Genomic DNA, 27,105 nt, shown 5'->3' with positions numbered 1-27,105 from the left:
TCTCCTGCATTCGTGCTTTCACCCGTTCAGTGCCAAAGTAAAGAACATGCCTGGTATTTGTTCAGCGGGTCAGGAATGCCAAGTCCCTGTTATCAGCAAACCCTCCGAGGCCTGTACAGCGTTGCTCTGATGGGTCACATTGATGCTCCTGCAACTGCCCAGTGAGATCTGACTATATCTGCACACTCTGAGGAGGACAGATCTCTTTCACCCTCATCTCACACCTGCGTTATGTCCCTCTGCAATAATCCAGAGGTAAACTGTTAAAGCTGGGCCTGACAAAGAGCCTGGAAAAGGCCTCTTTAGGCAGGTATCTGTGGAAACAGGGTGCTCCTTTGTATTTTCCATGTAGGAGCTGAGTCCACACTTCAGACAGGAACTAATGATTTTGAAGGAGTCCAGGAAAGATTATCCTCCATACACGGCTCTTCGTAGAGAGGAGGGTGGAGCAGAAGGGCAGCAATCAAGCACAAAGCCAGGCGGAAGAAGTGGAGGTAGTATTTCGCCTATGCAAGTTTTTTAACCTTGTGAAGCATTTCATGGGATATTTAGTATTCCTGTGCTGCTGAGAGGAGTTCTGTTTCTAAACTCACATTTTAAGTACCTGGGACTTCCCTCTCTCCCTTGGCCATCCAACATTTCCTTGTCTAACAAACTTGAAAGTCACTGTTCATCCCCAAAGATCCTTAGAGGTGCATGTGGAGAGGTCCCAAAGAAGGGGACGAGCACCAAACTGTCTTTCCCCAACTATCCATGCTGGTGTAGTTACCTAGAAAGTCATGCCCTTAAACCATCATGACTACAACTTTATTCCCTACAGGTTGCATGCAAGTAGTGAGCTCCACTCACTCTGACAATAGCTGGGATAAAGGGTGCAATGTAAATGCTGCTTAACATAAACCCAGATCTTTCCAATTAGCGTAGCGGCTTCACACCACGTCGCTGGCACCGCACTGGGCAGCGCTCCTTGCAGGACGGTGCTGCTCCTTGCCGCAGGGAGCTTCTGCAGCCTCCCCTTCTGCCGGCAGCGCGGCCATGGCGCCCCAAGGGCGCATCTGTGCACCCCGACCTCTCGGCCGAGGCGCTCCCCAGCCCAACCGAGTGCCGCAAGCCCAACTCCCGCACCCCACAGCATCTCGGTCAGCGATGGCAACGCTGTCATCCCCTTCCTCCTCTCCTCTGCCCTACCACGACCTGGCATCTTCCTCCACCTCGGTGCCCCGGCCCCGCGGCCACGGAGGTCCCACTCAGCGCAGGGCGCTTCGGGGGGCCGGGCCCTGTGTGTCTGGGCCTACCCCGATCCCCGGGGGAGGAAGGTGCCCGCGGGCCTGTGGGGGCCGTGAGGGTCCGGCCGGGGCCTGCGTAGGCCCTCAGGGGCGGCCCGGCCCCTCCGAAGGCGGCCGGCAGGGACGTATGGCGCCGGAGGCGGAGGCCGGGTGGAGGGGACGCCGCGGGGGCCCCCCGGCAGCCCCGAGGCGGGGAGGGGCGGGAGCGGCGGCGCCTGCGCGCCCCCCGGCCGCCGAGGGGGCCGCGCCGCGCCGGGCGCTGGGGCGGGGTCTGCGGGCGCCGACGGGGCGGGCGGCGGCGGGCGCCACGTCGGCAGCGGGGAAAGGCGCAGGAGTAAAGTCTGCGGCGGAGCCCAGCCGAGCCGAGCGTGTCCGCCGCGCGGTGAGTGAGGGCTGAGCGGCCGCTGCCGCCCCGCTGCCCCGCTCTGCCGTTAGCCGGGGGAGCCCGGCGGGCGAGCAGCCGCCCGAGCGCCCTTCCTGCCTCCCCTCTTTTCCTCCCCGCGGAGGAAGGGAAACTTCTGGGGGAGGAGGCGGGAGGGGACCCGGCGCGCTCCGGCGGAGCCGCCGGCGGGGGAGGCGGGCCCGGGGAAGAGGGGCCGCGGCCGCCACCTGCCCCCGGCGCCTCCCGCCGCGCCGGGGGCCCGGGGCGGGCGCAGCCCGCCCGCCTTTGTGCTTCCTGCCGCGGCACCGGGGGGCGTGAGGGAGGGAGGGCCGGCCCGGGCCGGCCGTAGCGGCTCTGCCGCGGCCTTGGCTGCCACGTCAGTGCCGCCGCCCTGCGCTGAGGTGCCCGGCGGTGCCCGCGGCTGGCCCGGCGAGGGAGGCGGGCGGGGGTCGCTGCCGGGCCGCCTCCCGAGCTCCGCCGCGGAGGCAGGTAGCTGCGAGGGGAGGACGTGGCGGGGGCTGCGGGGGCTTGGGCCGCCCTATGAGGGGGCTGTGGGGCCTCGACGGGCCGGAGTCGGCGCTTCCTCGGGTGCGGGCTCGGGGGCGGCTGCCGCGTCCTGCCGCTGCCGCCCGCCCGGGGCCGGGCGCCGCGCTCCCCGCGTTCATGGCGGAGCGCCTCCCGCCTACCCGGGAGGGCAGCCGAGGAAACCGTGCTCGCCTTGGCCTCGCTCCTGGCTGGTCTTGTTCTCCGCCGTGAACTTCTCCGTGCCAGGAGAAGCTTTGTTTTGGGTTTTCCCTTTTTCTTTTTAAACTTCGCTGTGCTCTGATGTTTCCTGTAGTAACTTGCTCTTTATTTCATCCATTTCTCTCAAGTCCAGCTTGATGGAGCAGAATCTGGAAGAGTTTTTTGTGAACTGTTCGGGAGCAGCTTAGCTTTCAGCATTTGCCTAGCCTAGGCATTTATGTGGTGTGGCCTGAAAATAAATCCAAGTTATTTTAGCCGTGCAGCTGGTTCTGGTCATTGTGTGAAGCTCATAGCCTCTGCGGATGCGATTAAATGCTTCCTCCTGCTCGTTTAACCAGGCTGAAAACAAGAACTCTGAATTGGGATGTCACTCTGTAAGGAAGATGAATACTAAGTGCACGTAGCCTGCTTCATTGTGTCCAGACCATTGCTTCAGGCAGCATGTCTCTGTGTAATTGGAAGGGCACATACAAGATAGCTTAATTTAGTACACAAATACTGGTTTGTATGCGCATCAGTTTTAAGACTGCTCAGTACATACTATCCAGACTTTTTTTTTTAAAGCTTTCTGTTAAGCTGTGGTTAAACATTCAGTAGAGTTGGTGTTGCCTCCTCAATATCGAAATGGACTGTGTTGCAAAAGTGCAAACCGAAAGGTGGTCCTTGTCCGGCAAGTGAGCAGGTCTAAATGTCAGACCAACAAACAGGTGGTGGACGCTAGGGAAAAAGTTAATTATTTCATTAGCAGGGGTGTTCAGCAGCTGCTTTATCTCCCTGGCTGTTAGGCAGTGTCAGGATTTGTCTTTGAAGGCCTTGTGGAAAAGGAGAGCGGAGGCGGATGTGGAGCTCAGGCATTGGGAAAGCATTAGAAGAAATGGAGAGGCTCTGCTTTGGAAAGCTGAGCTAGCAGGAGGTTGAGGCTGACAGGAATCGTAAAATGGAACAAGTCCTTGGTGTTTCTGAAGCTGTGCCCTGTGCCTCACTGGAATTTGCCATTTAATTTCTAGAAAGCAGTTTTGGAGAACTAGAAAAGGGGAATTTGGCTTCCTGCTGCCTTTGATTTGGCATTTTGCAAATCCTTGCTTTGGAGAAAATTTGATTGCCAACATCAGGTGTTCCCTAGAGCCTCTTCTGCAGCCTGATCTGTACTGTAGTTGAGGGTGATGGAGAAATGCTGGATTCTCTTATGGGCAGATATGATGCTGTAATGTCCCAGGCAGAGTTAAGGTGCTTTGTTTGTTTGTTTGTTTTCAGGAGATATGCCTCCTTTCTCGCCTTTAATTGTGGTGTGTGTGTGCTTGTTTTTTAGTACAGTTATGTTTTATTACCTTCCCAGCTGCCTGCTGAACCCTGCATGCTGTGAGCTTGTTGTTTATATTTCTTATGGCAGACTTGGTATCTTGGGGGGTGGGGAGGGGGTGTAGCCCATCCTGCTACAGGTTTAAAAGTAAGCTGTGTTTCACACCTGGAAACTTCTGATCAACTTGCTGTAGTCTTGCCCTGAAAACTGTGTCTTTTCCTGTGAAACATGCATGCTCGCTTCCAAGCTGGTCCTGCTTTGTATATAAATCTGAATTTTGAAACTTGGCTTTTAAACAGAAGGCTTGTTGAAATGTCTGCTGTGCTCTTGGATTTTAGCTACACGCTTTCTACGTGCCTGGATTTGTTTTTTTACTACAGTGCTGTTAGCATTGACTCTTTCTTCTTGCAGAAGCTCAGTCAACTGTCTCCCTTGCATTAACTAACTGAAAAACACATTTCCATATCGGCTGTGCTCTGAGGGTTATGTCTGAGAGAATTAACAGTACTAAGCACTCTTACCCCTAACAAGTTACAAGCCCTAATCCAAGGTGTAAAGCAGGGAAGCTAATAGTCAGGGGTCGCTTGTGCAGCTTGAAGCAGTACCCTGAAGAGCAGCCATGGGTGGGATTACCTTTTTGGCTTCATGCCTATTTCCTTGTTTAATTTGGAAAGTAGAGCACTCTTACTCTTTCCAAAATGTATTTCTTAAAGTATCATCCCTAAAAATATTTTTTTTCATGTACATGAAAGACATCAGGTTCACTTTGAAATCTGCTGCAGCTGCAGAAAGAGGGGAGGGAGAGCCGCATATGGCAAGGGTTGTTTTGTTCTCCATCAGCTCTGTAGCCAAGCTTTCTAACTGCATAGCTGGTGGGCAGAAGGAAGATAATTTTTTTGTGGTGGACTAAGACAAGGCGATGGGTTTGTTTGCAGTTCTGTCAGGTGAATAGTTCCAGTGCTGTCTGCTGCTGCTGCAGCCTTCTGGAGCAGCGTTATGCTGCCAACTGAAATTGGCCCCATCCTTGGGTAGTTTCATTGCTGCCCGCAAATATCTGAGTAGTGGCATTGAAACAAGCCAGCTTTTACTGGCTGCTGCTTGGGCCAGGTTTGCTGTGCTGAAACAGTAGGGCTTTTTGTCTGTAAAGTCAGAAAGACATCAAGAGCGTCATCTGAAGCTCAGGAAGTTGCACACGTGTCTGTAATGGGTAGAGCCCACTTTCAATGGAAGACTAAAATTTTACACAAATTGCTGTCCAAGAACTGCAGACTCATTAAGGAGAGGTTGTGTCTTAACATTGATTACTGTGCTTCGTAGTAATCCTCATGACAGCATATAGAGCAAGTAAAATTATCTCTATTGCCCAAGAACACAGAAGGAATTGGTGTTTTGGTGAGATAAATCTCATAAAATTTCAGCATCTTAAGGCCATGCCAAGTGCACTTCTCCCTTGCCGGGGGGCTTTGTATTTATGATTCCTACCATACTCCCATGGCAGGTATGTGACAGTAGTGCTGTTCCATAAGACGTCGTTAACCTTCTACTTCTCTTGTAGGTGTATGCAGAATACTTTTGTGGAAACAACTAACTAGACATCTTCGCGAAGGAATATATTTGGTGAGAAAGTTTTACTTTAATCAGCTTTGATGTGAATGTATGTGTGGCTGTACCATTACCTCCAGAGTTTCCTAGCACTTTCATTCAGGGTCCTATAACAGTGCTAATGTTATAAAGAGCTTTTGAATTAAAAATCCTCTTCTAAACCACTTTCTTTACAACTGTATAAAACTTTGAAGCTTCCTATATATTTCATATTCTGACAATATGGAAATGTATTTTCTTCTTTAAAACCAAGTGAGTGACTTTTTTTTTTAATTTTTCTAGTATGAAGGTTGATATGTATTTTAATGTGGTGTTAAAAAAGATGAGAAGTTATTCCTTATCTCTTAAGTGACTAGCACCCTCCTAAGTGCACAGGGAAAAAAAAAACAAACAAACCAGAAAGTAGTTTACATGTGTCCCTGTTTGAAATCTCTTTTAAGATCTGGGTTTGCTTCTGCTTCTTAACATAAGAAAATAGAAAGCTTACAGATGAAGGAGGAGACTGGAGAGTGCCACTGATACACTAGATGTCTGCTTCATGAATGTCTGTATCAGTTCTACCAGGACTCAGAGACATCCCACCTCATTCCATGTGATCATTTAATGCAGGTGTTAAATGAAGCTGGAGGCTTTTCCCTAGTGACACAAGGCACTGAAGTTGGCATCACAGGATGAAAATGCCAAAGAAAGATCTATTTGCTTGCTGCCTTTTTCCTTTTTTTTTTTTGTCTAATCTTAGCATATTTTGAAGAAGATTCTGAAAAATGTATTGGAAAAGTTCCAAAGTTCAGGCTTCTGATAAATCTTTGCCTTGTTGCACGCACTTGCAATACCGGTAATAATTGTGACTAATGATTCAGTGCATAGGGGACTTTGAATCTGCAGCTTCTAACTTAAGTTTCCAAAGTTCCTTAATCAATACCGTGTCCAAATAATGTAATTCTCTGCACAAAAGTCTTATCCTTGCACCTCCAGATCAGTGCCTTAGGTGTTAGCTGAGTTGTAATCTCTATTGGGTCTCATGAATTTTGCTTTCTTCTTCTTTGTGGGGACACGCCTTCAGCAGGGAGGCTGAAGAGGAACCTCCCTTAGGATACAGTACAGTCTGGTGACCAGGGGACTCCTGCAGCGTGGGACATACAAGCTTGGATCTTGTTAAACGACAGAGGCATTGAACTGTAAGTGAGTGCTTTCACCTTGATGGTAGTACGTAAAAGATAGTGAGTGGTTTCTACTTTTCTAACTCCAATTTTTGAAGAAAAAAATTATATTCTTGCCCTCTTTGTCTGAAGCCTGGATGAAGTCATCTGCCACCAAGCAGTTATTCCAGGCCTTTGACCTCCAGTCAATAGAAATACTCACCTTAAATCTCTGGAGGAGAGCCAGGTTTAAGACATGCTCCTGTGCATAGTATTTCCTGTTCACCAGATATGCTACACCCTGTTTAGCACACAGGATTTTGGATCACTTTTCAGAGGCTCTTAAGTCTCCTGATGTGTTAAATTTGGCTACAAGGATGCATGACGCAGGCTGTAACCTAGATATCTTAAAATTGTCTGCTTAAGTCCTTTGTTGCATCTCCATCTTGATTCCATGATTCACTGGAGAGCTTCTACAGAAAAACAAAAGGACTTGAATTGTGCTCTGTGAGCGTTCTTGTGTACCAAGTACTGTTTTGAGTCAAGCTGTGAGCCTGTTCTGACAGTGGTGTGATTCTGTTTTCACTCACAATGATGCAGTAGGAGAACAGTGAGTAAAAACTAGCACAAGCTGGTTAGGCACATCTCTTGGAGCATCCCTGGAGTGCTTCCAGGCACCTGTAGAACAACACATCATACATTAGTCTTCAACTTTCTCATCTGCAAACCCCTGAAGGCTCCCTTCTGTGTAGAGCAAATTCAGTCCTACCAACAGAGACTTATTTTCCTTTAGCTGCTCTTCTCAGGCCCCCTTAGTACTCCATTGGCTTCTGGGGTCTGATAGCAGCAGGTTACTGGTGCCTGAGCTGTGGAAGATAGACCACTGCGTCCATGTAGTTGTAAGACAGTGATGTATTTTTGTGGTTTAGAAGGAGTTGTGTGTTAAATCATTGCATGTGAGTGATATATTGTGTAATATTCCTGTCTAACTTTTAAAAAGTAGCTGTGGTCGAAAATTACATAACCTTGAGGTTTTGGGGAAGGTAGCAGGGGAGGGAATACCTAATCTTGTCACTATTTTTTATGTAGCGCTGTGATTTTTTACACTTTCTTTTTTTTTTTTTAATACTTTATCACTAAACCAGAAACTCTATGAAACTCCCCTGACAATACATTGCTTTGCTCATTTAGCTTTGCAGGATCTGCAAGCAAACCTGACAGTGGCTCAACCTAGATTATCGAGAGTTATGAAGGCATCTTTTCCCCGTGCTATCTGTTTGCCAGTCTTACTCTGATTCTTTCCATTGGACAGGTCTTGTATTAATTAAATACCTGTATGATGTCTAGCGCAAGAGAGCCTTGGTATGTCATCAGGGCTGTATCTGCTGTCAGTGCTGCAGTGTCCAATACCTTCTTAATAGCGGAAAATATTAAAATTTGTGTGGACCCTTCTGACACTTTCTAGTGTTCTGCCATGTTCAAAACTGGTAACTTATTCCAACTCCCCTCTAACCTTGTTGATAATCCCTGACACTGTTTTGTCTTGCCTCATAAGATTAAATAACTTTTCTGAGCCTCTTATGAGGAATTGTTGACAGAAACTTTCTGGAAGCTCAAACAAGGAATTGCATCTGGGTTTCTTTTGCAAGTTACATGCAGGCTAGATAGAAATATATTAGCGGAGGTAGTTCCTTATAAAAATTAATTTATCTCTGGCTTAATTTGTGTTTCCCTTGAGTCTGCTTTAAAACTATTTTGATAACTTTTTTTATTCCTTTGTTTGAAGTAAGGCTTGCTGGGTTGTGATTTTTACTTATTTTTTAGGACCTTCCCTAATGCAACAAACCACTCCTTCCAAATTTCTGATACAGTAATCATCTTAATGAACAAAATGGCCACATGTTAAATAGAAACACAGTTACTTCAGCTTTGTACAGATGTTTTGATAAAATAATGTCAGGCCTGTTCGTTTCTTACAGTGTCTGCCTTCTCTTTCTTATAGTGCTTGATATTTTGGTTGGAAAAAAGCAACAGCCTACATGTAACTTCACACAATGAGGATGAATCTTTATATTTGTTCTAGCTTGCATTAGACGAATGCAAAGAAATTGCCTAGTATCTGAATCCAGTCCTTTCTCAGAACCTGATTGCCCTCAGTTGCTCCCTGTGATCAGGCGGCCTCTCTTTCCCTGCCCCCCTGCCTTGACTTACTGACCTGTGATTAAATAAAAGAACAAGGAATTATATAACTGACACTTTTTCAAATTGCCTCTTAGCCCTCATCTGTTTAGTCTTCCATCTTGATGTGTTGCTACTCACTTTCTTATTTCTTAGCTTCCACGCTTGTGTTTCTGGCTTTTGAGATGTACTTGTGCAGCATTGCCATCAAATCAGCCATCCTGGTAGTAAGGTTTTTTTGCTTGCTTTCCTGTTCAGCTTCTTGTGTAAAGGTACCATGTTTTCTGAGTCATGAACTGATACCGTTAGTGCTGATTGTGAGGACTCTTTAATATTCCATTTAGGTTTGCTTCGCATCTGAAGATCTATCATTTAGTGTGTGGGTGCCGGTTTTTACTGTGATTTTTTGACTTCATAATTATACTGTGAGGGCTTTAGCTGTTGTTTTCTAGGTGAGTCTTCCCACCCTCAAGTTCTGCTTCTGCCTCCTCATCCCTTCTTCAGATCCCAGCCACTGTTTTCTCACCCAGAGGAGGTACAGAGACATCTGGGCACAGCAAGAGAGGATGGAATTATTTTTGTGGTGGTTGGTGACTCCTGGAAGAAATTAAATTATTTAAAGGCTTGTGTATATGTGCAGGGAGAAGGGAACTAAGAGGTCACTGGCAAGAAGATAGAAGGATGCTGAGTGGTATAATGCAACTTGTCTGTCTTTCTCCTTTCACCTCAGTGCCTGCTGAGGAGGGAAAGGATTGGCAGGAGGGCTCAGGGGAGGAGGCAGGACTTAACACCAAGGCACACTTTGGTGGGGGAAGAAAGCAGGAGGGAAACCTGGACTAGATACTGCTTTCTTCCCCTCCAAAGGGAAAAATGTAGTAAGCAGCACAGCTGATTTGAGCTTTCTCCTGTGCTTCCCCTCAGTGTCAGGGACTGCTGCTCTAGAACTGCTCTAGGAAACAGCTTTTGGTGTAAAGAAACTTTCTTTCTGAAACGTTTTCATTGGAAGGCTTGTGCAGAGTTAAAACAGTCTAGTTCTGCTGCTGTCACCACTCTCTGTATGCAATGCTGCTACAAGATAAATGGAGTGTTTTCATTACAGTTCTTCCATCTTGTTTTCATGGCATTTATTTGAATTCTGCTGCAAGGACTTGTTTCTTTAAACTGCTGCTTTCCAGGTATTAACAGATCTTACAGGCACGCTGCTGTTGTTTTTTCTGGTGCCCACCACCTCTACGATCACGAGGCTTTTTTTTAATACATAAACATAAGCTGTTGTATGGCAGTGGCTGTTTTGTTTTCATACTGTTTTTTTTCCTAATTGTTTTTTAGGTTTGAGATGCACTTGGTGTGGAGTGGCAGCCCTCACCAAGCCTGCTGACCTAGTGGAGGGCTCCTTTTTCAAGTATTGAGTCTGGGTGAAGAATGCAAAAGCACAGTCTGATAATAAAAAGAGCAGTAGTTTGGCAGGAGCTGCTAGCTTATCTAGTAATGAAAAGTTCCTTTCCTGTGGAACTTAAGCTACATGAATTTTGGATTCATGGATTACATTTATGCTTTTGCCAGAAAAGATGTATAGCATATGTGAATTTCTTTTTTAGGCAATAATGAATCAAACGGACAAAAATCAACAGGAAGTCCCATCATACCTTCATGATGAACCACCAGAAGGTATGTATTGGTTTGCATAATATGAAGTAAATTAATAGAAATTTCATCAGAAGTTCAGTTCTCTATTTAAAAAAATGGGTCTGCAAGATGAACACTTTAACTTTCATTTAAGTAACAGTAAGCAAGCCAACCCCAGGATGGGATGGGCCTGGATTATTGTTCACTTCTGCATTACCCTGATTACAATAAGGCCACTGAATAAAACTCAGTAAACAACTGTACTGATCAGTGATAGAGAAGATAGGCAGATACTGCAGGACATAATTTGCAGATTAGTTTCCAGAGATGTGAATTGGTCCAATGGGTGTTTATTTCTGCTGTTCATTATGTGAGATGGAAAGAGCCCAGCTTCACTTTTGGACACCTTGCTGAGTTCATAGTGCTTGTGACTGTTAAACAAGATGTGTTTAAAAATACATGGAACTTTATTACTACTTTTGGAGATCCTTTTCCAGCATACAGTTAACTGTGGTTCTAACTGTTGACTTAATCTCATGGTTTCATAAAAACAAACGCACACTTGACTTCATTAATGCAGTGGCATCTTGGTCTCCTGAACCAAATGAATCGTAAATTGGTTATTAGATCTGCAGAGGAAATGCAGTTGCAAATGAGCAGAGTTACCTTCCGGGCTGTGAAACGGCAGGACTGTGAAGAGTCCTATTTGCATAATGTGACTGGAAGCATACTAGATCAAAAGCCATTCTTGACACACAGGTTGTCTGTGTTCTCTCTTCTCTTGCTTTAAGTCCAAATGTCTTGGATGTAGAGGCCAGGGAGTCCCTATTCCTCTCGTTTCATTGCTCTTCAATTTATAATGGCCCTTTAAAGCTCTGTTTGTATGTTGGTTTGGGGTTTTTTGCTCAGCTTTTATATGGTGCATAACCGAACAATTTACTTCACTTGAACAACAGTATTATCCACTAACCGTAGCAGAAGGGGTTGAAGTGGAATAGCTCACTCTATTCTTAACAACTATTAGACAGGAAACACAAGTACAAGAAGATGAGAGGTAAGGGAGAAATAGATTTTCATGGCACAGTGGTTCTTAAGCTCTATTATATTTGAACTTGTTACAGTATCATGGTGTGAGGACAAAAATCCTTTTAAGCTCTTATGGGGTTGTCAAGATCCCAGAAGCATTTCTGAAAGCAAATGCCAGGTTGGAAACTATGCCCTAATGTGTGTTATCTTCAAGTCTAATTTTTAAGGCACTTCCTCCCCCCCCTTAAAGATGGAATTGTTTTATACGTGCTAAACTTCACATATAGAAAGTGAACAGTGGTCCGCCTGGTAAACTACAACCAATTCTTTCTTGATGAAGGCAGTGAAACAAGTGGGCATTTTTTATCTTCCTGGAATATTCAGCAGGTTGTCCAGATGCAGAGCATAACAGCAGAGTCTGATCATCACTAGGTATTGCAAGGTTTTATTTAAAATTTGTGAGCAATTGAGACTTATTTTCTCCTACACAGTATCTTCTTTCAGTATGACAATAACCAGTTTGAATATGAAGTCTAAACAGATGGAGAAAGCTGGTGTAGTTAGAGGGAGTAGAATGAAACACAGCTTGTCTTAATGGAAACTCCATCCTTGAAGAGGCTTTTTCCTTTTGATTCTGTTTCATGTGCACTCTTCAAGCCTTATGAGTTTAGTTAAAATGTTGGAATACCCTTGAAGAACGTCCCTGTTTTAAATGTCATACAAGGCCTTCATATGCGATATGCTTACACCATCATAGAAAGGTGGCCAAATGTGGATGGAAGGCTACCAGTTCAATGTTGGCAAGAAGATCGTCTCTCTGAACAGGCTGCCAAAAAAATCCTTAGAGGAAAGGCTCAATTCCAAAATCAATTTGCAGTTTTCTGTAAAGATATAAAGAGTTCCAGTTTGTCCAAATCACACTTGAGAAGCTTGGTGCCCAAAGGCTTTAAAGAAATACATATGTAGAAGAAGCTTTTGTGCTCATGCTTTCTATGAGGAGTGCTATTCTAATGCTTTATTTTCTGCTTTGCAAATGCTGCCAACCTTTGCAACCTACGTTCATTCAGACTCTTGTTTGCTGTTGGACTCTTTTCCGCAGGAAGCTGGCTGCAAGGTAGCATGGTAGAGCCAACCCCTGAATAGGGAACTTGGGTTATTTTCTCCTTAGATTTAGGAATGATCTGTTTTACCTTCTTTCTCATACTGGTTAGAAACAAGGAGACTGGGAATACATATCCTAGAATAGAAATCAACCGGCAATAAAAACTCTTTGCAGTTGCGGGCATTTACTATGGACAATGCGAACAGGAATGAAATGGGAATGTGTCAACCATCACCAGAAGTTATTAATACACCAAGTCGCAGTCAGTATTTACACTTGTGAAATAGAGTAGATGTTGTCAAGCGATTGGCTACCTGAAGTAACGTGAGGAAAAGCATGTCAAGATTACTTTTGTTTGTTTGTTTCTTGTTATTTTTAAAGTTAGCTATGATGGATCCTTTTTTGCTAGTATCAGGTCTGATTTACTGAAATCAGCGCTTAAAATTAAATGTGATAAGAATTTACTCCCGTTCACCCTGATGATGGTGATCCACTTAGGTGGAAGTAAAGCACTTTCTGACTGAATTTTTTACAAGGTGTGTAAGTCTGGTCACAAGAATCCTCTGATGAATAATACCTAGACAGTGGATTTTATACCAGGCTCTATATATTCCTCTGAGTGTGTTTCTTAAAGGCTTTCTGTATGTAAATAGAAATTCTGACCTCTGTGTGCTTGTGTGGGCAATGCATTTTTGCTGGAGATGTTCAGGTTGAAAGCTACTGGCCTAGAATGAACCAGCAAGGGTATTACTTGGCTTTAAGTAAAAGGCTGTCGTTTGTTTCTAGTTTCCATGACCCTTTCTGTTACCTGTATCAATTTCTTAAGTAAGAGAGACTAGTGTAAGCTGGAAGCATTTTTAGTATTTTTTGCTCCCTTGAGCTGCACTGTTCCTTTTATACTTTTTTTGCTTTTTGTCAAACTTGTAAGAAATTCTCTCATTTACATGGCATCTTTTGTTTGAATTATTCTGAGCACGCACATAGGAACTTGAAACTTCACACTTTTTAAATGAATTCTGAGTGCTGGGTCAGTCCTGGTGCTATCGCAAACTCATTGGAGGTACGTGAGAAGTTGTTCACCCTAGTTTTCATCTTGTAGTAGATGAGTGCTGGGAGGTGACTCTTGGAAACTGTCCTCTGAAGGCGAGTTGTCAACAGTCAGGGCTCTGGAGGCAGAGACGTGTTCTGCTGGTTCTCCTAAGGCATGTCGCAGTGCAGAGTGAATGCATTGACAGGCTGGATGTAGGTCTTTGGTGGATCTAGATCTGGTTTTTCTTTTCCCCTGCCTCTCTAGACTCGTCCTCTTCCAAGCATGTTCGTTCTTCTGCTGACTCCCTCACCTCTTTTTCATGTTTGTTTCTTCCCTAGCACTGCCCACTGTGGCCCCACTTGCTCTTTTCTTAGTTCCCCCTGGTTTTTTTCCCTAAGAAAGGGAAATGTGTCTGTTAAATCCCATATATTATCTACAGGTAGCTAGAAAATACAAAAGACTGTGGAACTCTTACCTACTTTTGTTAACTGTCTGTCTCTTGCCATGGTGTTCTCTGAAACGTTTTTTAAGAAGTGTTTGGGGTTGGTGAGGAATTGACAAGACAGAAGCTGAAAAAATGCTTACCTATACAACACTGTTGTGAAGACCAGAGATTTCTCAAGGTTCACATTGAAAATACCTTGCAGACAAACACGCATCAGCGCTACTGGTTTATAGGTGCAGTGGGTGATACTTTCTTGTGTGCTTCAATACAACATTAACATACTGCTTAATCTTCCTATTTCTTCTTTGAAGATTAGATGATGCTTATGCAGTAGTGGGGTTGTCTTAATTCCCTTTAGAGGAAAGGTGCATGTATCTCTTTAGGATTTTGAAGCCTACATTTGGAAATATGAAGTAATACTAAACTATTGGAAGGCTCAGTGGCTAATTCTGGGAGTCCTTCTATTACTGTAATACTTTCTATTATTTTGAGGCTGTGTAATTGTACCATAAATACGCACTAAGAATTTACTTATATAGCATATAGCAAGAAGCTGTGCAAAGTGCAGGTTAAACATAACATTAAAAAACCCCCATATATTACCTGGTCAATAACATGCAGAAATCCTATGGTTTGAAATTTTGGTTTTGTGCATCATATTAGGACTTTTGTTGGGAGCCTGTAACTCTTGCTATTTTTAAAGCCTTTGGGGACCACTTTTGGTATTTAATGAGCTTATTTGGCCATTGGACTTCCCCCTCCCCCCCTTCCCTATGCAAATTGTAGAAAAGGCCTTTTTGGAAGAAAATTAAATTTGTGTACAGGAGAGAAAGGAAGAAGAAAGGAAGTGATACAGTGAAGAGTTGGCATCAGTTTTGTCCTTCTCATGCTTCTTTTGACTCCTCTGATTGCTCTCTTGTTTGTAACCTTCTTTCCCTCTTTCCTGACCCCTGCACACAACCCTTGTAAACACATCTTCAAAACAGTAAATATTAAGGAAAAAAACAACTTTGTCTCAAGGTGAACTCTTTTCAAAGAACAGCTCTTTTCTAAATAAACCTTTGGCTCTGCTTCTCCAGGAAACTTTTTCCAGTCCTTTCTTAGCGATTTGAACAGCAAGGTAGTGCTGCTGCTTTTTTGGGGTGTGTCCCCTGCTGTGGGTTAACTCTGAATATTAGGATGGGGGCAACAGGAGGGTTCCCCCTCCCCATTAATAAAGTCCAGAAATGAGGCTAACGTGGCCATGAGACTTTGCAGAGTCTGGGAAAGTGATGGTGCACACAGAGAACAGAAGTTTATCTTGTAAGATCGTCTGGGAGCTTTATGCCTGATATTTGTAGACTCAGTATTGACTTGTGTTTTAGAAAACAGCATTGAGGTACGTCTGGCTGCAGCAAGGTGTCTTTTCTTATTGGGAACAATGGTATTGTATGAGCATCCAAGAAAAGTAGCCTGCGAGGTAAGTATATGCTGCGTGCAATAGCTGTTAGGCTAGAAAAGGAAATACTGATGAACAACTTTCCTTTTGAAAATGCTTTAATCATAGCACTGTGATTGACTTGATTGTTATTTCCTCCCTTAGGTTCGTTAAAAGACCACCCACAGCAGCAGCCTGGAATGCTTTCTCGTGTGACTGGTGGCCTCTTCAGTGTCACGAAGGGAGCTGTTGGTGCCACAATCGGGGGTGTTGCTTGGATTGGAGGGAAGAGCTTGGAAATTACCAAAACAGCGGTCACATCTGTGCCTTCAATGGGAGTGGGGCTAGTCAAAGGAAGTGTTTCTGCTGTGGCTGGAGGTGTTACAGCTGTAGGATCTGCTGTTGCAAGTAAAGTGCCCTTAACAGGAAAGAAAAAGGATAAGTCTGACTAAAACCAAAACTGAGACATTCTTGATTCTTCAGAATATTACATCAGTGGCATTAAAATCTGCTAAGATTTGGACCATGAGAAGCCATGTGTCTTAGACACTTTATCTTCTAAAGAGCTGTGCAAGTAACTTGATGTCATCTGAAAAGGACAGAAGAAGCTTGGCTAGCACAGAGTATGAAGATTTATTAGAGCCTAGATTGAAGCTTTGTATCTGGTGAAACGTTACACTTGATAACTATAGAAGTGAGTAAGTGTATCTGAAGGGATTAATACATATTTGAATATTCATTTACTGTAAGTCTTTTGCAGTTTTGGACTAAAATGTGAACATAGAAACTTGGTAATCTCTGCCGTACCATCAATATGACCAGATGCCATTTACTGTTCTCAGTGGTTTCCACATCGTCCTGCTAACGATCCTTCAGCTGTGTAATGGCATTGTTGGATGTACCTGAATAGTTTCAGCTATGAAACTGTATTTGCAGGCAGCCTGTTAACTATCAATGACTGCATTCTGCCAGTGCGGACTGGAGCAAATAAAACTGGAGGTGTGCAGAAATTGGAAATGAGAGTGGGAGATGGAAGTGAGAAGGTTTGACAACATTGGTAGAAGGGATCATAAAGAGTAAACTAACTTCATGCCTTATTAGAAAAATATCTTTTTACTAGGTGAAGCTGTGTAAAGAACTGTCCTGTGCAGTTCCCAGAATGAGCTTTAGACTCCCTTTACAAATCCCGGTATCTGAAACCTTGTCAATTTTTACTGAAAATAAGATTGCTCCATCTCAGGTGTACTTAATGATATGCATCTCTCTCCTGCAAGTGAAAACTTGCTTCTAATAAACTTCTTACACTAAAAAAAATGATGGCTTAGTGGAAACTGAGCTTATGTTTGCGGTCATCTAGAACAACTGTCTGACTTGAAAGAAATTCCTTTGTGTAGTTGGAAACCACTGAAGAACTAGCAAAGCTGTTGTCTCAACTCCATGATGCGCCAGGTTAGCTTCTTGCTCTGTTTAAGCAAATGCAAGGAATTTTTCACTACATCTTTCTCTTCTACTTTGCATTTTGATTTTTGAGTAAAATGCAATACCTTTATTTAAAACAAACCAAAAAAGGTAGATGAGGCCTTAAAGAAAGAAACATCATCCATGTAAATTGTGTACTGACAGATTCCAAATGTTGACACACCTCAGATGGGAACATCTGTAGATCCTCTGCACCGTGTGAGGCAAAATGCACTTGTAATACACAGCTTGAGGTTGCCTTAAAATAGAAGCTGTTGGTGATCTCTTGTGTGTGTGTACTGACTTTGCAAATACGTAACCTCTTTGGAAGCCCATAGAAGGCGTCTGTGAATGTTGTGTATGCAGTATTTTCTAAAAACTTGTGTTCCTACAGAGAACTTCTAAGCACGTAAGCTTACTTTTTCAGTGGCTATGGTTGTACAAGAAGGAGATACAGGGAGACTTTTTAGAAATTTAACAAAACCAAAACATAATCACTTGTCTAAAACTCAGTCCTATATTCATGGGTGTTGAAAGTATACTATGTGTAAATTATGGTACAGTAGTCACCTAGTCTCTCTGAGACATTGGTACTTCAACTGCACTCTGAAACAACTTCATTTGATATCACTAATTGTATATGTTGGTAGTATGGTATTCGTAAGCGTGGGGATTTGGGGCAGTGGGGAGAGCAAAAACCCAACAAATGGCATTATCTGCTCCTTTGGTTAGATGCACCAGCTGCTTAGCTCCAATCTGCTGCAAGGATGTCATGAGGTAAGTTTATGCAACAAATGGAAGACTTTAACTGTTTTTTTTGTAGTCAAAAGCTAATTGCATAGAATATAGTGTAGTTTAAGGATACCAGTTAGCTCTAGAAATGAGCTAGCTTGGATATTGGAGGCAATCTAGCTGCAGCAAATAACTTAGTATGGCCTGCTCCCCTGCAGTTTCCAATGTAGATGTATCCCCAGAGTGCTACCACTGAACTCTTGAGAGTCACCTGTTTGGAGCATAGTGGTATTTGTGACACTCAACCAAGTCCTTCCTAATTGTTTTCTGAAAATATAAATGTTGAACTGGTCATACCCCTTTTTTGTGACATTCTCTAATTTTTATACTATGAAACTTGCCGCAAAACAAGCGTGGTCTGAGATAAGCAATGTTAGATGTGTAAGAGCTGCCAACACTTCATTATGTTTTGTTCTTAACATATCCTGTAGTTATTACTTCTGAATCTTGTAACTGAAACACTTTAACATGGCATATGGTTTTAGTTTTCAAAAAGAGCTTTGTCCTATATCCTGCATATTTTCCATTCACTTATGAAACTTGCTTCGTCTTAAAAACTTGTTCTGATTCTGTCCTGACACTTGTGAAACATTAAATTGTTGCTGTTTCAGACATTTGAAAGCTTCTTTAGTTAATTTGTGGAGAAAGGCATACTTAGGTGTAAATCTTCCCACAGTATCATGCCCTAGAGTGTCTTTTATCTGCATCTAAATAGCGCCAACCAGCTCTTAACAAAAACTGTAACTTCACCGTGTAGGCTGTGCATAGACACAACACAAAATCCCTTGCACTAATTTTTTCTTCCTGGGAACTGAGGCTTGGGGATACCCACTTTTAAGATCGTAGTGAGCTGAATGGAATATGGAACTGAAATTTTCAGGGGGAGTGGGGTTGTTCTTGTGTTTTGGGATTGTTTTTGTTGTGGTTTTATTTTACTCTCCTTTTTGCAGCCCCCATTTCAAAAGGGGAAATGTTTATGAAGACTACTTGTATGCCTGACTGCCCACTATGTAATGAAAGGCTGGTCCACAGGCTTTTACGTGCCAGACTTAAACAGTATAAACTGGTTCGTGTTCACTGTGAGCAACAGCAAGAGACAAGGAAGCAGATTTCAACAATACAATGTTTTGGTAATTGGGAGCTTCCCTGAGGTTTTATTATAAATGAATCCTGTGAAGATGAGAGGAACAGGTCCCAGGCATAGAGTTATGAATGGGGGATTGAATGAATTTCGGCCTGCTGGTAGAGAAAAGGAGTCTTTCTGCTTATGCTTTTGTTTTGAAAGGGGAGGAGGAGAAATTGAAACACTCAGAATGGAAAATGACTTTGTGATAATTCAGGCTGTGACTCAATTAAGGAAGTATGTCACTTTCCTGTTTTGTCCGTTGCCACTGGAAATACTGTAAGTGATGGGAATAAGCTGTTTCAGGAACTTCAAAGACAGATACGTATAGAAATGCTGAAACTAAATTTTTCAGGGAAAACACTGTTCTATGTCTTGGTTTCCTTTTCATCCTAAACCACTGATCAGTTCTGTGGTTCAGCATTACAGATTGTATTATGAATAGCTTCAGAGAGCTGAAATGCCCCCTTGTGTCTGCGGGGAAGGATGCTTTTGAATTCAAATAATATTACGGAGTGCTTAACAGCTGAGCACTGAAGGACAGTCAGAAAGTGACAAAGGCACATTCCTGTGAATTCTTAATATGGCTGTCTTCCCTGTTTCCTCTTAAAAAACGATGTGTTTTGAAGAGTCAGCAAAGACATGGCTTAGTAACACAGCCTGACTTTTATCGTGCTGGTGATGAGTTCCCCTTCTTGAACTCTCGCCACTGTCACACATGCTCCTACAAGAGCAGTCTTTACCCCCACAAGCTGCTGTCACGTCTGCACTCGCCTGCATGGCGGTGAGTTTCAGACCTTCAGCTGTTGAAATCTTGGCACTGCTTTAACCAGATGTTTCTAGCCCTTTCCAAGCTCACAGCGGATAACGTGACAGGCTATATAAAATCATCATCTTGCAGCCCACCCTCTAAACAAGTAATTAAATACCAGCTTTCCTCAGCAATTTAAAACTTCTCTTTAAGAAAAGGAACCCTGGACTTGCTGCCAAAATGTCTGTTAAAAATGACCTTGAAGAATGGCCCGGAGTGAGGGGGGGGTGTAACTGGTTTTTCTCCTGCTGTCAAGAGGGGAACGTGTATGGAATAGTTGCTTAGGCAAGTCTTTCTGAGAAATAAAATCACTGATGATCCTAATTCTATTGAGATGATTGTCAATGATGCTACTATTTTATATTATCATTCACAGCCCATAAATGAAAATGAATAAAATCCCCTGAGAACTTAAACACTGTCAGATCGTTACTATTTTGAAAGCTAGCACTTGTCAACAATTACCATACAGTGTTATCTGAGAAGCAGTGTCACCATATATTTAGAAACTGTGGCAGCTGTTTGCAAATCTGCTAGTCATTTTTAATCACCAGTGGTTTACAGACTAGAGTTTTGTTACACCTAATATAAAAGCATGACTCTTTCCTTTCTCCTACAATCATTTGAGACTCACTTGAATATCTCCTTAACCTTTTCTCTCCCCGAGCCTTGCTAGAAAAGAAGAAATTAAGAACTAGACAGTAGCAATAAATGTATTCCTCCTGCCCCAAACCTTTTGCAAAAGGAGTAAATTTTGAAGTCTCAGAAATGTAAAGGAGGTTGTCTTGTAGTTTCTTTGCATTATGGTTTGTACACAAACATACCAGGGCCTCACTGTAGCAGTCACTAAATAAAAAATATGTCCTGCCCCTGTCCTCAGACTGTGCTGTAGCTAGGCTTTTCTATCCAAGAAGTCAAGTCTGCTGCAGGTCAGGACCCGGGAGCTGGAGCTACTTACTGCAGCAGTAAGGAATGGAACTCCAAAAGAGTCACCAAAAGTCAGTGAAACAGTGGGTTGATGAACACTGCTGGAAAAGTAACCCTCCTTTTCTTGTGCTAAAGATTGTGCTAATCACTACCACAGGCTGGACTCTGCAGTGACAGAGCTGAAAATCCAGAGCAGTTAATGCCCTGTTACATAAGGAAATGTAACAACCAAAAAAACATGTCAGGTGCTCCCTGGGAAAAAAGACAACCTTTATCATAACCAGGTTCTATGGTATTATTTGAAAGCATTAGAAAGCTACAATTGTATAATGAAGTTGTGCCTAAGACCTACTCCAGGACAAAGTACAGTGTAAGACTAGAATCTGTTTAAGATTACTTTTGTTTTGGCCCTTCTCAAAGAACCAACATCGCTTTTCTCTTTGATAATTTTCTTTTGCATAATTTGAAGTCCAGCATTCAAATTAATCTTCAATGTGTATAGGAGCAACAGGATTAAAAATTGGTCTCTCCTTCTTTGATTGTATCTTACCATAATTGACTTCAAAATCTTTCTTAGTACCATTCAAGCTTTCTAGAGTTCCACTCTTTATATCATATCCCAAAGCAGAGAGTTTTTTAATTCTGTACTGAACAATTTGCGTTGTCAACTCCAGCACCATTGGTGTCTCTCTAATCTGCGCTACAGAAATTCCTTCCTTCAGTAGTCCTTCAAGTCTTTCTTCCAAAACTGGAACAGAATAGTAGAGAAGGGCTGGGCACTTCAGCACTAGCTGTTTTAATTCTTGATCACTGCACTTAAAGACATTTTTGGAAAAAAGCATACTCTTCTGCATAGTAGTAGAAGTAAGTTGAAAAATGAAACCTTTAAGTTTGGACAGCAGCTGTAGAACTTCATGGTCAGTGAAATCACTCTTCTGGAGAAATTCCAAGTTCTCCTGGATTGCAGTGGAGGTATTTAATAAAATAAATGGATTTTGGCTCAATAGCTTCAATATCCAGATCTTCATATTTGCATTAGAACCTCCTAAGCGTAAATAATTTCTTTGTAATGTCTCTATCACGTTTTTGTTTTTCTCAACAGAATTATAGAAAATATTGGGTGCACTTGTCAAGAACCTGGTGATTATATTATTCTTAAGTCCCAACTCTTGGAAAAAAAGTATATTTGCCTTCTGGTTCTCATGATACTCAGTAGTAAAAAAAGACTCTGGAAATTGCTCTATTAATTTAATCAACTGTTTTTCATTCTGGCATACTAATTGCCATAGAGCTTTCTGAGAGTTTATCTCTGCAGGGGTATGGAGAATTGCCTCTGGGCAGCGTTCTAAAATGTTGGCTACCGCGGTCTCATCTGCTCCCATTTCTTGTAAGATACCAGCAATTTCTTTAACATAGGCCACATCCTGGAGAAGGACCCATTCCTTTAGTCTGCGTATTTTCTTAATGTCAACTGACAATCTGTAGAGACTCTCAATGGTTTTTTTATTTTCGTCTTTTGACTTCGTATCAGTTGTGTAAGTGGAATGTATTGGGAAGCTTCTGTTTGCTACTTCAGTCCATACTGATGAAAAATTCAGTCCCAGGTTACAGTACTGAGATCTTGCCAACAGAAGATTAAATGTATCTTTTGCACCGTGGGCGACTCCTCTCAACATCGTGGAATTCAGCCTTATGGAGAGAGAACAACTGTAAGAAAACACAGTTAAGGCACAAGTTAATGCTCAGACATTGATATTTAGACTGACGTGGCATAAGAAATTACTCTTGATGGTGTTTTTTGTTATTAGCACAAAATTCAGCCTTCACGTGAAAGTGGGGGGAAAAAATACTTTTGAAAGGTTAATGTTCTGACGGATGCCTTGCTGGAACAATAACATGCGGATGCAACAGACCTGATGTGGGGGCTGTGCTCTGTCCGTGTAAATACTTGCAGTCATACAAGAACCAAACTGTCAGCCATTTCCTGCAGCTAACATTGTTAATTATATTACAGCTCACTCGTACTATACTAGAAAAATGTTTCATGCGATTTAATTTGACAGTAATTCTACTAAATGAATTTAAAAAAAAAGGCAGCTTAAATATCTTTCTTAACCCTTCTGAACGTATTTGCTTAACTTCTCAAGCATTGTTTGGAGCGTGACTTGTTCCTTCATGTGTCAGAGACCCCCCCGGTGCTCCTTCGTAGCCTAACTGCATTTTGAAATAATTCTTTTTATAATTAAGGAAAAAAATCATTGAAACCTTTATGTATGTGTTTTTCACTAGCTGAGTCTGTTAATTGGGTTCTGAATAAGCACACTGGTATTTTGGGGGAGGAAGCAAGTACACTGTAACACCTTCAGGCCTTCACTTGCCTCTTCCAGGACCTACTTTGCTACAGCTGCCCTTTGCACTGACGCCTTATTTCTGTCTCCAGGTCACTTCCCTGGTTGCCAGCCACCCCCAGTAGGCAGAGTCCTCGTGCACCCCGTGGAACAGGTGCGTGGCCATGCTGGGGTCCACACAGCAACCATAGGGTAGTTGTGGGTAACCCCATACTCCGCCTTTGCTCAAACTGACTGCCAGGTTATCACCAATAGCACATGCGCTGCTACGTGCTCTGCAATGGCCAAAGGAGCCACAGCAGTCAAACAAAGGTATCAAGTGTATCTAACTTCCTAGGCGGTGTTTTCATAACGACCTTTTGGAAGCACAGAGTGTGAAAGGGAGAGTTGCTGGTCTGTGAAATACTCGCACAAATTGCTGCTGCTGGTAACACGCTTAAAACTGCTCAAATTGAAAATGAGAAAAAAAAAAAAACAATTTGTGCATTTGACAATTCTATTTATACAGTTGCTTTTACTTCTCCCAAAGTATAGCATGCTTCAAAAAGTACCTACGTGAGCCTTAAGTTAAATCATTGTTTGAGGGGTTTTTTTAGGCGAGAAAAGACTGTTATGGGCATGCAGTCTAATCTCCTACATAACAGACCAAGAAGCCTATTGCAGCAGCACCTATATGAGACCCCTAGAATCTTCTTGATAGCCCATCTTTTAAGAAAAAAACGTGGTTTGTTTAGAGAACTTAAGTGATAGAGCCTTTATCTAGTTGCCAGGTAAGGTTAAATATTTTCCAGTGGTAAAATACTTTATCTCAAGAAAGTGTACCTTTGCTTTTAAGGTGATGTTTTTCAGCTTCTAAAAGCCGGACTCTTGTTACATTAGTACATCATAAACTAACAGAGTAAGACATAATTTCCTATATGCAAGCTTATGTTATTAACAGAAGCTGTTTATCGGTAACTTGGTTTTTAGCGTTACTTCAAATCTCTGAGGCAAAATCTGATTGCCTAATGAAGCCGCTTGTGTCATAACCCCAAGGCTAATGATTTTATCTTCATAAACTTTGTGACTTGAGCAGTGCTGTCCAGCAAGCTCCACCACAGAACAAGCAATTTTTCCCAATAGCCCTGAAAGCACTGTAGGTGTAGGTAAGTCACAGACTTTTCGTGTGCTGACCTTTCCATGTCCTGAAAAAGTGACTGTCTCACAGGGACTGCAAATTAAAGCCTCTCCTGCACAGGGAGTGACACAACCGCCTGTGTCTGAGTACTCTCAGTAGTTCTATTGAATTCAGTGGGTCCAGTCAGAGTAAGTAAATCTCTGAAGGATCAGGGCTTTCTTCATTAATGCTTCAGCTCAGCTGGAAACTACCAGCAAAATAAAGTATTGTTAAAATTGTTTGGGATGTCAGATGATACTTCCAAAGTACAAACTGGAAAAATAACTAACGATGACTTTTGCTTCAATGTGTAATCCTGCTGTTAAACAAAATTGCCTTGTGAGCAATGCAGTCACTTAAAATACAGTCATTTTATCTATTATAGAGCTTTTAAAAAATTCTGATATAGTAAATTGTGCTCTTCCAAGATCTGACATGGAAATGATTGTTATGTTCACTTAAAAGAAGCTTTATGTTGTCTGAAAATGTTTGACATGATAGTTATTTTTTTTTCTGTTGTTAGTGAGGATCATCCATGCAGAAACACAGAATACTATAAAAGGAAGGAAAACTTTATTTGCTAAACCGCATTCGACTGGGGTACTCAGGAGCCCTTGTAAAGCACTAAGCAAAATATAACATGCAAAATAAAATGAATGGATTTTAATTTCATGGTGTTCTATAGAAACTGAGATTATTAAGAGTTATGCCTTGGTGTATTTCACAGTCCATAGATGACAGTATCATGTTTGCAGGGTATGTAACCTATTCCAAAAGTTCAGAGTTATCTTAGAGCTCATGCTGAGCTACTATTCTAATATGCAGGACCCCACTGTAACTTTTTACATACTTGTATCGCTGTGGGGATTGTAAATCAACTGAGAGATTAAGAAAAAAAACAGCCATCTTAGACAAGATGTTTGCTCTCACTGCCAGCAGCACCCTCTTATCACCAGGTGTCACAACAGCAATAAGGAAGTGAACTAATGTCTGCCTGGAAGTTATCTGTGATCCTGCTTGCTAGCACACTCGCAGTGACCTATATCTACAGAGTGAAGGGGTGTTGTAAGTTTCATTATTTCATGAGACTCCTATGTATATCTTCTATAGGAAATGGATACTAGGATCACTTGGCTGATTCATCCCTCATTTAATTCAGAAATTTTGAATTTCTGAAGGTGTATCTTGAGACTCAAATCTCACTTTTTGAAAATTAGCAAACCAACCTCTTGCTCATGTTGTATTTTTCATAAAATCTTTCACTAAAGAGAGCAACAGTATGACTACTACTGTATGCTGGTTACTACCATTCTCATTACAGCAAACTGTACCCAGGTCTTAGTAGGCTGTAGAGAATTAAATGAAACTACTAAATGCCTAGATTGAACTTTGAATTAACCAGGAAGAGTACGTATCTACCTATAAGAGAGCAGTGTAGATAGGATTTGAATAGCTTGTGAAGAAATATGGAGCAGTCATAGGTAGCAGTTTTGTAGATTAACACATGGTAAAGTATTCACACTTTTGCACTCGCAGACAAAAAATTGCACTCTGCTTCTGCATCGCTAGTGGAAGTGAGGTAAAGAAGGGTTACAAAAATACACTAGACCAACATAAAGCCTTCTGGAAAAAAATATAGAGGAACTTAGGACAATCCAGGTTGGAAGGGACCTCGAGGGCTCAAAGCAGGGTCAGCTATGGGAAAAGGCCAGGCTGCTTTGTCCAGTCAGGTCTGGCAAAGCTCCATGGATGGAGCCTGCCCAGCCTTTCTGGGCTGCCTGCTTGACCATCCTCATGGGGAAAAGGCTTTTCCTTAGATCTAGGAAAGTAAAAGTAAACATATTCAAAAAAAGCTTAAGGAAGCATAGCACTATTTAAGCTAAAGGTCATCAAGTGGTGTTTTAATACAGAGAAAACAGAAAGCTCGCAAGCAATGACAGCCTGGTCGCGTAAGCGCAGCCACCTGGACGACGCCTATCTGCACACCCCTCTTCTCTCCCTTCGGACTGTGCTTCGGGATGGAGGGGCAGGAGGAGGATGGTTTCCTGCAGGCAGCACGGGAGCCTAGGGTGGGAGGCCCTGCAGGCCTCTCCCCATCCTGCCCTGACCCTCGCTACCGCAGCCGGTTTCTGCCATTATTACCAAAGTCACCCGGAACGAACGTCACTTGCGGCCTACGACGCGGCCTCGCGCCCGAGGGTTTCATTCCCAACCACGCATCACTTAAAAAGCATGCGGCTTCTCCTTCTGCACCTCGCCCCGCTTATCTTCAGGCCGTCGTCATTGTTACGACACGGCCGCATCCGTCATCAAAGCACGGGAGGCCGAACGTACCGTCAGCCTGAGGGCCGCGCCAAGGCTGGCCGCGCCACGGCTTCCCTCACCGGCCGGTGCCCGCCGGCCCCCCTCACCCGCCGGCCCCCAGCCCCGCGGCTGGTGTGAGGCGGCCGGAACCGGCTGGGACCGGCCCCGCACCCCCGCGCCGCGCCTGACCTGGCTCCCCGCCGCGGAGCGCTGCGCCGCGCCGCCGCGCTGGGCCCTACCACCGGTGCCGGCCGGGGGGGGGAGGGAGGATGTACCATGCGGCGGGGAGGGGCGGGCGGCAGTGAGGTGCAGTTACGGAGTCTGAGTTGGCAGCAAACGAGGACTTTGCTGCCCTCGAGGTGCGAAGGGAGCGGGCTATAGGTCGCGTCTTGGTGCGCTCTGTGCTTCATCAGTGTGGCAGTGGGCTGGCGCGGTCTCTTCACGATGCAAAATCACCTGAGGTTCTTCCACGTGTTACAAGAGACTTTGTTACCATGAGAAATAGTTAAAGGTGGTTGGATTTAAACAGCTTTCAAGAGAGAATCATATAGTAAGTAAAAATCAAAATAATGTGAAAATCGCTCAAGCGATTGAAGTATGATAGCAAAGAAATTAACATTTGACAATTAAGCTACTTGGGTGCCTGTATTCTGATGGGAAGCAGATGACCCTATGGATTCGGTAAGGGAAACGGTCTGTTCCTTCTATTTTTCCAGAACTGAAGTTGAAACAATGGCGCTAGCGAGGCCTTGCGCCTGTACAGCACAACGGTTACCGTACACACCACCCAGGAATCAAAGCCCTGGGGCTCCTGACACCAAGCGTGTTCATCTCTGCGAAGACGCTTCTACTCTTTCTGAAAGCAGTGCCCTAAACAATCTCCTCGGGATCAAATCTGGATGAGAGCCA

At 43.4% G+C, this 27,105-nt stretch overlaps 2 protein-coding genes across 15 annotated transcripts; one reads left to right on the top strand and one right to left on the bottom strand.

The window, feature by feature from the left end:
- Positions 1–1,528: 1,528 nt before the first annotated feature.
- On the top strand, positions 1,529–18,105 carry TMEM263 (transmembrane protein 263). Of its 9 annotated transcripts, XR_012043834.1 has the most exons (6): positions 1,529–1,668; positions 5,268–5,329; positions 6,378–6,492; positions 10,230–10,299; positions 15,225–15,319; positions 15,443–15,582. XR_012043834.1 is itself a non-coding variant. In XM_072870508.1 (5 exons), the coding sequence occupies exons 4-5, from the start codon at positions 10,236–10,238 to the stop codon at positions 15,727–15,729; spliced, it is 351 nt and encodes a 116-aa protein (XP_072726609.1). In that variant the 5' UTR covers positions 1,529–1,668; positions 5,268–5,329; positions 6,381–6,492; positions 10,230–10,235; the 3' UTR covers positions 15,730–18,100. The 9 variants fall into 9 exon arrangements, 7 of the variants coding, with proteins under 7 accessions (XP_072726609.1, XP_072726583.1, XP_072726627.1 ...); XM_072870508.1 differs by lacking the exon at positions 15,225–15,319 and having other exon boundaries at positions 6,381–6,492; positions 15,443–18,100; XM_072870482.1 differs by lacking the exon at positions 15,225–15,319 and having other exon boundaries at positions 15,443–18,100.
- Positions 18,106–18,398: 293 nt separating this feature from the next.
- On the bottom strand, positions 18,399–26,606 carry MTERF2 (mitochondrial transcription termination factor 2). Of its 6 annotated transcripts, none has more exons than XM_072870430.1 (2): positions 26,386–26,606; positions 18,399–22,095 (listed from the first exon to the last, which is right to left on the bottom strand). In XM_072870430.1, the coding sequence occupies exons 1-2, from the start codon at positions 26,604–26,606 to the stop codon at positions 20,871–20,873; spliced, it is 1,446 nt and encodes a 481-aa protein (XP_072726531.1). In that variant the 3' UTR covers positions 18,399–20,870. The 6 variants fall into 6 exon arrangements, with proteins under 6 accessions (XP_072726531.1, XP_072726564.1, XP_072726571.1 ...); XM_072870463.1 differs by lacking the exon at positions 26,386–26,606 and adding an exon at positions 26,227–26,361; XM_072870470.1 differs by lacking the exon at positions 26,386–26,606 and adding an exon at positions 26,227–26,354 and having other exon boundaries at positions 18,399–22,077.
- Between the last annotated feature and the right edge of the window lie 499 nt (positions 26,607–27,105).

The sequence above is a fragment of the Ciconia boyciana genome, chromosome 1 (assembly GCF_034638445.1).
Source record: "Ciconia boyciana chromosome 1, ASM3463844v1, whole genome shotgun sequence".
NCBI lineage: Eukaryota > Metazoa > Chordata > Aves > Ciconiiformes > Ciconiidae > Ciconia > Ciconia boyciana.
This window is presented reverse-complemented; position numbering and strand designations above follow the sequence as displayed.

Excerpts from the sequence above, each read along its gene's own strand:
- TMEM263 (XM_072870533.1), top strand. The coding sequence starts at position 10,236 with ATGAATCAAACGGACAAAAATCAACAGGAAGTCCCATCATACCTTCAT. Across the intron at positions 10,300-15,442 it reads TCATGATGAACCACCAGAAG|GTTCGTTAAAAGACCACCCA; the intron begins GTATGTATTGGT and ends TTCCTCCCTTAG.
- MTERF2 (XM_072870430.1), bottom strand. The coding sequence starts at position 26,606 with ATGAAGCACAGAGCGCACCAAGACGCGACCTATAGCCCGCTCCCTTCG. Across the intron at positions 22,096-26,385 it reads GCTCCGCGGCGGGGAGCCAG|TTGTTCTCTCTCCATAAGGC; the intron begins GTCAGGCGCGGC and ends GTTTTCTTACAG.